Here is a 14,314-nt window from a genome sequence, read left to right on the forward strand (position 1 = left end):
AAGGGAGTGGTGACCTTAGGGTGAGACCCCACCCAGCTAAGCTTCCAACTATGAAAAGGAATCAAAGAAAACTAAGTGAAATAAACCATCAACAACAGAGAGCTGATACAGATGTCATTGGATGTAGAAACCATGTTCTAGCCCTAGCAGGCAGCAGAGCTTGGCAGCTTCAGCTGTGTGGTTCTTTATTTAGAGTCAAGGATATAAGAAATAGGCTTTAGAATCTCCCTCCATAGCTAAGGAAAGCTGCTGAGGCCAGACATGTTTCAGGGATGTCCCTGCATGGAGGGCTAGAGAATCACCTGCATGAAGCTGTGAGGGTGAAGCCCAGATTGTGTTAGAGACCCCAAGATGTTGGACATGCCAGGGGAATGGAGAAAAGGACAGCTGCTGCATACAGGAAGTGGAGCCCAGCCCGATAATGAAGTGTGTTTCATGGAACAAAGCTGGAGGGAGTTCTTAAGAACTCTTTGACATCAGACGTGGAGATGGAGGACTTGTAGTTTGCCCAGCTGGTTTTTGTTGTTGGTTTGCTCTCGCAGTTCCTCACTGTGCTCCATTTCCCCCCTTTCAGAATGTGATTTCCATTTTTTCCATTTTATACTGGAAGTGTGTGATCTACTTTTTTATTTTTATTTTTATAGTGGTTACTATCAGGAGACTGCCATGAGTGTAAGAAGAGAATTTGAACTTTGTTAAAAAACGTTGAGACCGTGAAGGACTCTGGGGACTTTTGAAATTGGACTTAAATGCACTTTGTGTTATGATGTGACCTTAAGCCTATGTGAACCAAAGAATGGAATATGGTGGTCTGAATAAGAATGACCTCCGTAGGCCCCTATATCTGTAAACTTATTCACTGGGGAGTGGCACTACTTGAGGATTGGGAGGTGTGGCCTTGCCAGAGTGTGACTTTGTCGGATGAAGTATGTCCCTGGGGTTGCGCTTTGCAGTTTTAAAGGTCCAAGCTAGGTCCAGAGTCACTGTACTTTCTTCTGCCTGTGAATCTAGATGTAGAACTCTCTGCACCCTCTCTGATACTATGTTTGCCTTGTGCTGCCATGCTCCCCACCACGATGATAATAGACTAAACTTCTGAATGTAAACCACCCCCAACTAAATAATTTCTTTTGTAAGATTTTCCACAGTCATAGTGTCTTCTTCATAGCAATAAAAGTCTGACTCAGACAGGAGTGGTGTCCTATGTCAACCGTTAGAACAAACATATGTCACTATACTAATCCATACACCTATACCCACATGTATAAATTTTTCTATACATATGTGTTGCAGTAAACCTCCAACCCCAATAAGCTTGTGTAAAAACTGCACAACCCAGTTAGTAAACTCATAAGCTATAAGCCTAGATGGGGCAGACCCACCACTACACTAATTACTCCCCCAACTGTGAGATTCCTTGCAACTTGTGGCTTCTCCAGGCCAGGTTCTGCTCTATCTCTCTTCCTTCTCTCCTTCCTCAGTCCTTCCCCTCCCTTCCTCCATTTTCTATGACCTCTAGCCCCAAATTTCTCTTCTACTGCCCAATCAAGGCTCTAGTCTTTATTTGACCAGTTAGAATGGGGAGAAGGTTCACATGAAATCACCTGAGTATGTGATCCATTCCTTGTCAGGGCAGCCTCTCTTGCGGAAGCAGAATTAACATCAGAATACAAACAGCCCCACAGAGTAACCCACAACGTATCTGTACCATGTTAGTCTAAACTTGAGTTCATATTCTCCAACTTAAATCTATTATCACATAAATCATTTGATCCTGTAGGCTTTCTATTTGCAACTTAACAGCAAGAAATCAGCCTTGAGCTAGAAAGATGGTTACTTCCGTCTTCCAGAGTGCCTGGGTTTTCCCTAGCACCCATGCAGCTTATAACTAACTATAGTTGCTAGGGCTAATGAGTTCTAGCCTCTGTGGGGACCAGGAATGGACATATTATACAGACACACATGCAGCCAAAGCACTCATGAATTTAAACTATTTTCAAAACAAAAAAGTCAACCTTTCGCTATCTGTTATTCATTAATTTAATTTTAAATATACATTTTATTTCAGTCTGCTTGGGCTGTCGTAACAAAATGCCTTGATTGACTGAGTTTTTTTTTTTTTTTTGGTTCTTTTTTTTTTTTCCGGAGCTGGGGACCGAACCCAGGGCCTTGCGCTTCCTAGGTGGCGCTCTACCACTGAGCTAAATCCCCAGCCCGGATTGACTGGGTTTAAGACAAAAGAAAACAGATTTATTTTCTTCCATTTCCAAAGCTAGATGTCTAAGAGTAGGTTTCCCAAAGGACTTCATTTCATGTATTCATGTCCTATTGACCATTTGTATAATCTTTGGGGGGAAATGTCTTTTCAAGTCTTTGTTCCTTTGTGATCATGTTCTTTCTGAATTCTTGAGCTTTAAGAGCTCTCTGTATGCTGCAACCGTTGGTTAATCTACTCTAAATTCCCCCCTGGCCGCTGTACAGCCTCTTCTAGCTACTCTTCCAATGTTGTGGATTCGCTAATGAAAGACATACACACATAGCCTTTAATTTTAATGTCTTAAACCGCATGATCCCAACCTCCTCTCAGCTAGCACACTCTCCCCTCCACTATTCCTAAATTATTACTTACTAAAATGTATATTCCATCCTGGCTGCTTTCGACCCAGGCCTGCAGCCCTCCTGGGCCATGATCCCCAAATCTTACATGTTGGCAGTGTCTCTTGTCTCTTTATCCTACACTTCTCAGGCTGTCACCTTCTCCTTTCCTGGCAATGGCCTTTCTATTCCTCCCTCAAGTACCTTGCCAGGGAACCTCAAAGTCCCGTCTCTGTCTCCCTGCCCAGCCATTGGTCATCAGCAACTTTATTTACCAATTAGAGACAACTGGGGGCAGGGACCCACAGTGTCTTATATGCAGAAGTGTAAATTCCCATAAAGTTTGGGAACCCATATATAAACATTAAATGTAATCTACAATATCTATATATTCTGAACATTTAATATCATACTGGATGCGATTTGCAAATATTTTTGTTCATATGCAGATTGACTTTTTACCTTGTTGATAGTGTCCTTTGGCACACAAGAGTTTTTTTTTTGTTTTGTTTTGTTTTGTTTTGTTTTTTATTAACTTGAGTATTTCTTATTTACATTTCGAAAGTGTTATTAACTTTCCCGGTTTCGGGCAAACATCCCCAATCCCTCCCCTCCCCTTCTTTATGGGTGTTCCTCCCATCCTCCCCCCATTGCCGCCCTCCCCCCAACAATCTTGTTCACTGGGGGTTCAGTCTTAGCAGGACCAAGGGCTTCCCCTTCCACTGGTGCTCTTACTAGGATATTCATTGCTACCTATGAGGTCAGAGTCCAGGTCAGTCCATGTATAGTCTTTAGGTAGTGGCTTAGTCCCTGGAAGCTCTGGTTGCTTGGCATTGTTGTTCATAAGGGCACACAAGAGCTTTTAACTTTGATGAAAGGTATTTATCCTTCTATTGATTGCCACATCAATTTCTCATCTTTTCTTTACTTATGTAAATATGAGTGTATGACGTGTTTGTACAGGTGCCCATGGAGGCCAAAAGGGTGTACAGGAGCAGAGAAGAATTCAAGGTCAAATTCTGGAGACCTTCAGCATTTGTGAGGGGAGATAATGAGGAAGCATTTGTCTTCAAGAATGCTTCAGATGAGGTTGGGGATTTAGCTCAGTGGTAGAGCGCTGGCCTAGCAAGTGCAAGGCCCTGGGTTCGGTCCCCAGCTCCGAAAAAAGAGAAAAAAAAAAAAAAAAAGAATGCTTCAGATGGGAAGCCCACCCCAGTGTGCCGGATACGGACAGACAGACAGACAGACATTTTTTTTTTAAGTTATGGGGCCATTAAGCTTGCTCAGCGCATCATTTCTTTGCTCCCAAGCCTGAATAACCTGGGTTCAATCCCTGGGACCTAGGTGAAGGTAGGAGAAAACTAACTCCTAACCATTACCTTTGGCTATGAAAACAATAAAAGAGAAACCTTATTTTTATTTTTTCAGAATTCCATGGTACTAACCAAGCAGATGAACACCCTGGGACAGTATCCTGCCATATACACACTTGAGAAGGGGCTGAAGTACGACCCAGGTCCCTTAACTCCAGACGGGTATTTAATCTTTTTAATTCATCTTTAATTTAAAAAAACAGAAGATTTGAAAGAGATTTGAAAATATTAGTAGACTTTTATGAAATGCATCTGACATGTGATTTCCAAGGGAAAAAATTCTTTTCACAATACAGAAGAAAAAATTGTTTTCTGTGATAATTCCAACTGATGGATCAACTCAGAAAATACCAATCACATTCTTGGATGATTGTTTCACTGTGTGGTTAAAAGCCTAACCCTCATTAAGCTCTAAAAGCCTCATTCGGGGGGACCATATCCCTAAACAATCCCTGCTTAGCCATGAAAGCAGGCTGCTGTGGTGGGAAAGATGCAGTGGTTACGGCCTCCACCAGTGCTCATTGGCACACCCACACGCCTACCCACAAACGGGAACCCAGGAGGTCACATGTTCACCGTGGAAGGTATAATACAGTTGCTTACTGTCTTCAACAAGGGAACACACATGTTCTGATAGAGGTAGGAACATGTTAACTGTGGAAGGTATGACACAGTTGCTGCCTTCAACAAGGGAACAGACGTGTTCTGATAGAGATAGTAACATGTTAACCGTGGAAAGTGTGACACAGTTGCTGTCTTCAACAAGGGAACAGACATGTTCTGATAGAGGTGAGCCCACGCTACTGTGCATCAGCAATGCCACTGGCTGCAGAAGAGGGGAATGAGGTGTGGCCGACAGTGGAGTTAGCAGGAGAGCCTGGTGAGGGCATGTATACAAGAGCCTTCAAACTGGGACTTAAGAGAACAGACAAATTCTAAGAGATGCAGAAAACTGTCATGAACAGAAAGAATAAGAAGCACCACTAAAAGGTAATCTTCAGAACATTAATAAGCCGGGACTCAAATTCTTCCTGCTTTTATAACACTTGGGAAGTAGAACGGCAGAAGTAGTGCCTAAAAGACCAAACTGGGGGTTGGGGATTTAGCTCAGTGGTAGAGCGCTTGCCTAGAAAGCGCAAGCCCCTGGGTTCGGTCCTCAGCTGGGGGGGGGGGGACATGACACACCAAACTGAAGGCCTTCTCTAATGTAGCAGAAGGATGGGAAGGTTATGAGAACGTGTTCCTTTCCTGTTTTTAACAAGCTTTGTTGAAGATAACTTACATGCTTTATAACCCCACCCTTTTACGCTGTAGTTTAAACTAATTCAATGTGTACATTGATACTTTGTGAATTTCGTATGTTCACACTTGCCCATCAGTGTCACCACTGTTACACAAGCATGGGACATTGTTAATCATTTTAAAGTTGATAGGCATGTTGGTTATTTTCTTCTTCGGCTCTGTTAAGGATAATGATGCTGGGGGCATACATACGCAGATTTTCAAGTGACAACAAGTTTTGTCTCTCCTTGGTACATATCAAGGAGTAAGATTGGAGACACAGGATACCCTCCACATTTGATTTTTGAGGACTGGTGAAATTTCATGGTTGTAAAATCACTGCACCATTCAGATCTCCCTCAGCAGTTTATCAAGTTCCCCATTTCTCTACACCCATTGCATAACAGTTGTCATGATTTGTCTTAGATACAGAAGCACTCATTGGTTGTAGCTAAAAAATGGACTGCCACCCAAAAAGGCAATGGATGATATATAAAGCTATATGGGTTTTTTTGTTTTTGTTTTTTTTTTAAATTGGATATTTTTTCATTTACATTTCAAATGTTATTCTGTATCTCGGTTTCCAGTCCATAAGCCCCCTAGCCAAACCCCCATCCCCTTCTTCTATGAAGGTGTTCACCCTCCCCTTTCCCCCTTCCCGCCCTGACATTCTCCTACACTGGGGAGTCCAGCCATGGCAAGACCAAAGGCTTCTCCTCCCATTGGTGCCCAACAAGGCCATCCTCGGCTACATATGTGGCTAGAGCTCTGGGTCAGTCCCCGTACAGTCACTGGGTGGTGGTTTAGCTCCTGGAAGCTCTGGTTGGTTGGCATTGTTGTTCTTATGGGCTTGCAAGCCCCTTCAGCTCCTTCAAATCTTTCTCTAGCTCCTGCAATAGGGACCCTATTCTCAGTTCAATGGTTTGCTGCTAGCATTCGTCTCTGTATTTGTCATGCTCTGGCTGAGCCTCTCAGGAGATAGCTATATCAGGCTCCTGTCAGCACACACTTCTTGGTTTCATCAATATTGTCTAGTTTTGGTGGCTGTATATAAATGGGCTGGATCCCCAGGTGGTGCAGGCTCTGAATGGCCATTCCTTCAGTCTCTGCTCCAAACTTTGTCTCCATATCCCTTCCTATGAATATTTTAATTCTCACTTTTAAAAAGAACTGAAGTATCCGTACTTTGGTCTTCCTTCTTCTTGAGCTTCATGTGGTCTGTGGATTGTATCTTGGGTAATTTGAGCTTTTGGACTAATATCCACTCATCGCTGAGTGCATATGTGTTTTTTTTTCTTTTTTTTTTTTTTTTTTTTTTTTTTTTTTTTTTTTTTTTTGTGTTTTGTCTAATTTTCTTTTTGGTTTTTTTTTTTTGGGGGGTTTTTTTTTTTTTTAGTTATTGGGTTACCTTACTCATGATGATATTTTCTAGTTCAATCCATTTGCCTATGAATTTCATGAAGTCATTGTTTTTGATTGCTGAGTAGTACTCCATTGTGTAGATGTACCACATTTTCTGTATTCATTTCTCTGTTGAAGGACATCTGGGTTCTTTCCAGCTTCTGGCTATTATAAATAAGGCTGCTATGAACATAGTGGAGCATGTGTCCTTGTTATATGTTGGAGCATCTTTTGGGTATATGGCCAGGAGTGGTATACCTGGATTGTCAGATAATACTATATCCAATTTTCTGAAGAACCTCCAGACTGATTTCCAGAATGGTTGTATCAGTCTGCAATCCCACCAACAATGGAGGAGTGTTCCTCTTTCTCCACATCCTCGCCAGCATCTGTTGTCACCTGAGGTTTTGATCTTAGCCCTTCTGACTGGTGTGTGAGGTGGAATCTCAGGGTTGTTTTGATTTGCATTTCCCTGATGACTAAGGATATTGAACATTTCTTTAGGTACTTCTCAACCATTCGATATTTCTCACTTGAAAATTCTTTGTTTAGCTCTATACCCTACTTTTAAAAGGATTATTTTGTTCTCTGGAGTCTAACTTTGTGAGTTCTTCGTATATTTTGGATATTAGCCCTCTATCAGATGGAGGATTGGTAAAGATCTTTCCTCAATCCGTTGGGTGCTGTTTTGTCCTAATGACAGTGTCCTTTGCCGTACAGAAGCTTTGCAGTTTTATGACATCCCATTTGTTGATGCTTGATCTTAGAGCATAAGGCATTGGTGTTCTGTTCAGGAAATTTTCCCCAGTGCCCATGTGTTCGAGGCTCTTCCCACTTTTCCTTCTATTAGTTTGAGTGTATCTGCTTTTATGAGGAGGTCCTTGACCCACTTGGACTTGAGCTGTGTACAGGGCTATAAGAACGGGTCGATTTGCATTCTTCTACATGCTGACCTCCAGTTGAACCAGCACCATTTGTTGAAAATGATGTCTTTTTTCCATTGGATATTTTTAGCTCCTTTGTAAAAAAAAACAAAAACAAAAAACAAGTGACCATAGGTATGTGGGTTCATTTCTGGGACTTCAATTCTATTCCACTAATCTATCTGTCTGTCTCTGTATCAATATCTTACAGTTTTTATCACTATTGCTCTATAATACAGCTTGAGGTCAGAGATGGTGTTTCCCTTAGAAGTTCTTTTATTTTTGAGGATGATTTTTGCTACCCTGGGGTTTTTGTTATTCCAGATGAATTTGCAAATTGTTCTGTCTAACTCTATGAGGAATTGAGTTGGAATTTTGACGGGGATTGCATTGAATCTGTAGATTGCTTTTTGGCAAAATGGCCATTTTTTTTTTTTTTTTTTTTGAAGCTGAGGACCGAACCCAGGGCCTTGCGCTTGCTAGGCGGGCACTCTACCACTGACCTAAATCCCCAACCCCCAAAATGGCCATTTTTAATGTATTAATCCTACCAATCCATGATCATGGAGACCTTTCCATCTTCCGAGATCTTCTTCAGTTTCTTTCTTCAGAGTCTTGAAGTTCTTGTCATACATATATCACTTGCTTGATTAAAGTCACACCAAGAATATTTTATGTTATTTGGGACTATTGTGAAGAGTATCATTTCCATAATTTCTTTCTCAGCCTCTTTATACTTTGAGAAGAGGAAGGCTACTGATTTGTTTGAGTTAAGTTTATACCCAGCCACTTTGCTCAAGTTGTCTATCAGGCTTAGGAGTTCTCTGTTAGAACTTTTGAGGTCACTTAAGTGACCTATCATATCTTCTGCAAATAGTGATACTTTGACTTCTTCCTTTCCAATTTGTCTCCCTTTTGACCTCCTTTCACTGTCTGATTGCTCTGGGTAGGATTTCGAGCCCTATATTGAATAAGAAGGGAGAGAGTGGGCAGCCTTGTCTAGTTCCTGATTTTAGTGGAACTGCTTCAAGTTTCTTTCCATTTAGTTTAATGTAGGCTACTGGTTTGCTGTATACTGCTTTTACTATGTTTCGGTATGGGCCTTGAATTCCTGATCTTTCCAAGACTTTTAACATGTAGGGGTGTTGAAATTTTTCAAATGCTTTCTCAGCATCTAATGAGATTAGCATGTGCGTATTTTTTTCTTTGAATTTGTTTACATAGTGGATTACATTGATGGATTTTCGTATATTGAACCATACCTGAATCCCTGAGATGAAGCCTACTGGATCGTGATGGATGATCATTTTGATGTGTTTTTGGATTCGGTTTTGTAAGAATTTTGTTGAGTATTTTTGTGTCGATATTCATAAGGGAAATTGGTCTGAAGTTCTCTTTCTTTGTAGGGTCTTTGTCTGGTTTAGGTTTAAGTGTAATTGTGGCTTCATAGAAGGAATTGGGTAGTGTTCCTTCTGTTTCTATTTTGTGGAATAATTTGGACAGTATTGGTATGAGGTCTTCTATGAAGATCTGATAGAATTCTGCACTGAACCCATCTGGTCCTGGGCTTTTTTTTGGTTGGGAGACTGTTAATAACTGCTTCTATTTCTTTAGGAGATATGGGACTACCTAGATGGTTTATTTGATCCTCATTTAACTTTGGTACCTGGTATCTGTCTAGAAAATTGTCCATTTCATCCAGATTTTCCAGTTTTGTTGAATATAGACTTTTGTAGTAGGATCTGATAATTTTTTTTAATTTCCTCAAATTCTGTTATGTCTTCCTTTTCATTTCTGATTTTGTTAACTTGGACACACTCTCTGTGACCTCTGGTCAGTCTGGCTAAGGGTTTATCTATCTTGTTGATTTTCTCAAAGAACCAGCTCCTGGTTTTGTTGATTCTTTGTATAGTTCTTTTTGTTTCTTCTTGGTTGATTTCAGCCCTGAGTTTGATTATTTCCTGCCATCTACTCCTCTTGGGTGTATTTGCTTCTTTTTGTTCTAGAACTTTTAGGTGTGCTGTCAAGCTGCTAATGTATGCTCTCTCTGGCTTCTTTTTTTTTTTTTTTTGGTTCTTTTTTTTGGAGCTGGGGACCGAACCCAGGGCCTTGCCCTTCCTAGGCAAGCGCTCTACCACTGAGCTAAATCCCCAACCCCTCTCTCCGGTTTCTTTTTTGGAGGCACTCAGAGCTATGAGTTTTCCTCTTAGCACTGCCTTTATTGTGTCCTATAAGTTTGAGTATGTTGTGCCTTCATTATCATTAAATTCTAAAAAGTCTTTAGTTTCTTTATTTCTTCCTTGACCAAATTATCGCTGAGTAGAGCGTTGTTCAACTTCCATGTGTATATGGGCTTTCTGTCATTTTTGTTTTTATTGAAGTCCAGCCTTAGTCTGTGGTGATCTGATAGGATACATGGGATTATTTCAATCTTCTTGTATCTGTTGAGGCCTGTTTTGTGACCGATTATATGGTCAATTTTGGAGAAGGTACCATGAAGTGCTGAGAAGAAGGTATATTCTTTTGTTTTAGGATGAAATGTTCTATAAATACCAATTAAATCCATTTGGTTCATAACTTCTGTTAATCTAGTTCTCTGGTTAGTTTCTGTTTCCATGATCATACTCCTTGATACATGTGAAGTGTCCTTCCTTATCTTTTTTTGATAACTTTTGGTTGAAAGTCGATTTTAGATATTAGAATGGCTACTCCCGCTTGTTTCTTAGGACCATTTGCTTGGAAAATTGTTTTCCAGCCTTTTACTCTGAGGTAGTGTCTGTCTTTGTCACTGAGGTGTGTTTACTGTATGCAGCAAAATGCTGGGTCTTGTTTATATATCTAGTCTGTTAGTCTATGTCTTTTTATTGGGGAATTGAGTCCATTTATGTTAAGAGATATTAAAGAATAGTAATTGTTGTTCCTGTTATTTTTGTTGTTAGAGGTGGTATTATGTTTAGTGTCTCTCTTCCTTTGGTTTTGTTGCAAGCAGATTATTTTTGTGCTTTTTCTAGGGTGTAGGTTTCCTCCTTGTATTAGAGTTTTCCATTTATTATCCTTTGTAGGACTGGATTTCTAGAAAGATACTGTGTAAATTTGGCTTTGTCATGGAATATCTTGGTTTCTCCATCTATGTTATTTGAGAGTTTTGCTGGATATAGCAGCCTGGACTGAGCTTTGTGTTCTCTTAGGATCTGTATGACATCTATCCAGGATCTTCTGGCTTTCATAGTCTCTGGTTGAGAAATCTGGTGTAATTCTGGTTGGCCTGCCTTTATCTTACTTGACAATTTTTCCTTACTGCTTTTAATATTCTTTCTTTGTTTTATGTGTTTGGTGTTTTGACTACTATGTGACCAGAGGAGTTTCTTTTCTGGTCCAATCTATTTGGAGTTCTGTAGACTTCTTGTATGTTTATGTGCATCTCTTTCTTTAGATTAGGGAAGTTTCCTTCTATAATTTTATTGAAGATATTTGCTGGCCTTTTAAGTTGGGAATCTTTTCTCTTTTCTATACCTATTATCCTTAGGTTTTATCTTCTCAATGTGTCCTAGATTTCCTTGATATTTTGGGTTAGGAGCTTTTGTGTTTTTCATTATCTTTGACTATCATGTCAATGTTTTCTATGGTATCTTCTGCCCCTGAGATTCTCTCTTCTATCTCTTGTATTGTGTTGGTAAGGCTCATGTCTATGACTCCTGATCTCTTTCCTAGGTTTTCTATCTCCAGGGTTGTCTCCCTTTGTGATTTCTGTATTGTTTCTATTTTCATTTTTAAATCCTGCATGATTTTGTTCAATTCCTTTACCTATTTGGTTTAAGGGATTTTTGTGTTTCCTCTTTAATGGCTTCCACTTGTTTCCCTGTGTTGTCCTGTATTTCTTTAAGGGAGTTATTTATATCCTTCTTAAAGTCCTCTATCATCATCATCATCATGAGATATGATTTTAAATCCACATCTTACCTTTCCAGTGTGTTTGGATAGCTAATATTTGCTTTGGTGGGGGAACTGGGCTCTGATGATGCTAAGTAGTCTTGGTTTCTGTTGCTTATGTTCCTGTGCTTACCTCTCGCCATGTTAGCTTGTCTTGCTGTCTCTGACAGTGGCTTAACCCTCCTGTAAGCGCGTGTGTCAGCACTCCTGTAGACCTGTTTTCTTACAACTGGATCTGGGTACAGAGAGCTATGGGACCAGTGCAGCTGCAAGTGCAGGCAGAAATCTTTCCCAGATTGCTCCTGGGTTCATGTGTCCAGAGGCCTGCAGGCAGATGGCTCAGAACAGAAGAGTTGGTCTTACTGTTCTCAGGTGTGTCAGCACTCCTGGTGACTGGCTTTCAGCTCTGGGCCCAGGCAGAAACCAGTTCTTGCCCTGACTGTTCCTAGCTTCCTGTGTCCAGAGGGAACTAGGTGGGTTCCTCTTGGGCCAGGAATCTGAGCAGAAGCTGTGGTCTCCCCTGAGCTTTCTGGAATGTCCACACTTCTGAGAGTCCAGCTCTGTTCCCCCGTGGGATTTTGGTACAAAGTGCTGTGGGACCAGTTCAGCTCTGGGCACAGGCAGAAATCCGAAGGGTTCTGTCCCAGACAGCTCCTGGGTTTGTGTGTCCTGAGGCCTGCAGGCAGGTCACTTGGAGCAGAAGAGTTGGTCTTCCCTCTGCTCTCCGGTGTGTCAGTGCTCATGGTGACTCATAAAACTGTATGTTAAGAGGATTATACAGCTGTTAATTTGTGGTTAGAGAGACACCTGGAAGAAGAAAGCATATCAAAAGTCAATATTATTTTCCTCTTTCATTGTGAATAATGTAATATGGAGCCAAAGCAACTCATGCTGATAAAAGCTTAAACTTTTTTTTTTTTTTAAAGCATAAGCTCTGAAATAAATCAGAGAAAGGATGCATCAGGGTGCCCACTCCTGTTTTTTCTCTCTCTCATTTTTCTTCTCCTCAGAACCTGGATCATTCATCTACCAATGACCTCAGATGATATAATCAAACAGATAAGAGGTAACAAAGTGTCGTTCCAGGACTGCTTCATTGCATCCCTCCAGTTCCTGCTGACATTTCCCATGAGCGTCATTTCTGATCCTCCTGAGTACGAGCCGCTCACCCTGCCAGCCGGAAGCCCGCTGCTGGTCAGCTGGCACACCTGCATCCCCACATACGTCCTCTTGGCCACCGAACATGAGACCTTCCAGACGAACAATTCCTTTCAAACCTGGACGAAAGTAAGAGCCCCTCCAGGTGTCCTGACTGAAGCTCAAAGGCACAGTCTGAGGGATGTGATCCTATTGGACCAAAGAATTCTGTTTCTCGTAGAAGGTACCATTTACCTAAAAACAAAGGATACATTTATAATAATAGACGAAAACAATGGTATTGCTGGAACTGGAATCCTTGGCTTTTCAAGAAGAAGATGGTGTCAGATTAGGTATTTATACAAGGTCAGTGAAAGATGATCTATGTGAGTATGTACATTTCCAACATATAATGAGATATATTACTCTACTCTTTATTCAGAAATATATCAGGGATCCATTACGCAGCACTTTGCATGGTTATTATTGCTCCCAGACAAGTGCTAACTCTCTTAGCTTTTAAGATCGGACGAGATTCAGCATTTTCAAGTTTCTATGGTACTATAGGCACAGTATTTTATCTAAAGATATAAACAGCTATATCTCCAGTCCAAGTTTTCTGATGTCTTTTAGCAGTAAAGATACACAACCAGTGACAGAGTAAAATCGATTCTGTATGGCATTATGCAGAGCAAACAATGCAGTCATGTTGTAGGAACAAAAGCTCCCCTGTGTGTTCTCCACTATTCCCCCTGTGCTTTCAAAGTCAATCAAATCATTACAATAGTATGGATAGTATACACCACAGCATTTTTATTACAACACATTAAAAATATTGCACAAAGATTTAAATGTTTTGTAACTACATTGTTGAGCTTCTAAGGAAATGTGCCTTAGCAAAAACAAGTCTCTAATTAAATGTTATAAAGTCTGTGGTAGCCAAGATGACCAGGACCGAGCTGAATAGTGTGTGACAATTCTAGTTGCCTTAAATCCTGGCTAGCTGGGCAAGGGGTTGCTCCTGCAGATGGTAGCCAAGATGGGGCAGAGTTTTCTTACCATATTCTCTGATGTCCTAAAGAGCCTGGATGCTCTCTATCAGCCACCTCATAAACACTCATAAAACATCTTATAACTTCACAGCATGGAGCCCACCAAACTGTTCCACTGCACCCTGCTTGGCTTCGCCAACTACACGGATGCTTTGGGACATAAGCCTCTGTTTGACTTATGTCTTGACTAAATTTGTTCCTTCAATAAGACCAGCATCAAAGGACACACCACTACTTGACCCCTAACCCTGAACCCAACTGTTGCTACGACAAGAGAAATTCTGAGAGGAGAAGAAAAAAAAAACTGTCGCAAAGGACTGGCCCAGAGGAAGATCAGCGGATTAGCTCTCCTCAGTGTTGGCCTCCAGAGGAAGATCAGCGGATTGGCGATCCTCAGTGTTGGCCTCCAGAGGAAGATCAGAGGATTAGCGATCCTCAGTGTTGGCCTCCAGAGGAAGATCAGCGGATTAGCGATCCTCAGTGTTGACCTCCAGAGGAAGATCAGCGGATTAGCAATCCTCAGTGTTGACCTCCAGAGGAAGATCAGCAGATTAGCGATCCTCAGTGTTGGCCTCCAGAGGAAGATCAGCGGATTAGCGATCCTCAGTGTTGGCCTCCAGAG

At 41.1% G+C, this 14,314-nt stretch overlaps 1 protein-coding gene across 1 annotated transcript in view; it reads left to right on the forward strand.

Annotated features, from left to right (window-relative positions):
* The window catches only part of Catspere (catsper channel auxiliary subunit epsilon), a 117,312-nt gene that overhangs the window by 38,352 nt on the left and 64,646 nt on the right, over positions 1–14,314 (forward strand). Inside the window, exons 4-5 of the mRNA XM_032914676.1 lie at positions 4,024–4,130; positions 12,514–13,006. Coding sequence (XP_032770567.1) covers positions 4,024–4,130; positions 12,514–13,006 — 600 coding nt within the window. The remainder of the gene's footprint in view (positions 1–4,023; positions 4,131–12,513; positions 13,007–14,314) is intronic.

The sequence above is a fragment of the Rattus rattus genome, chromosome 10, assembly GCF_011064425.1.
Source record: "Rattus rattus isolate New Zealand chromosome 10, Rrattus_CSIRO_v1, whole genome shotgun sequence".
NCBI classification, from domain to species: domain Eukaryota; kingdom Metazoa; phylum Chordata; class Mammalia; order Rodentia; family Muridae; genus Rattus; species Rattus rattus.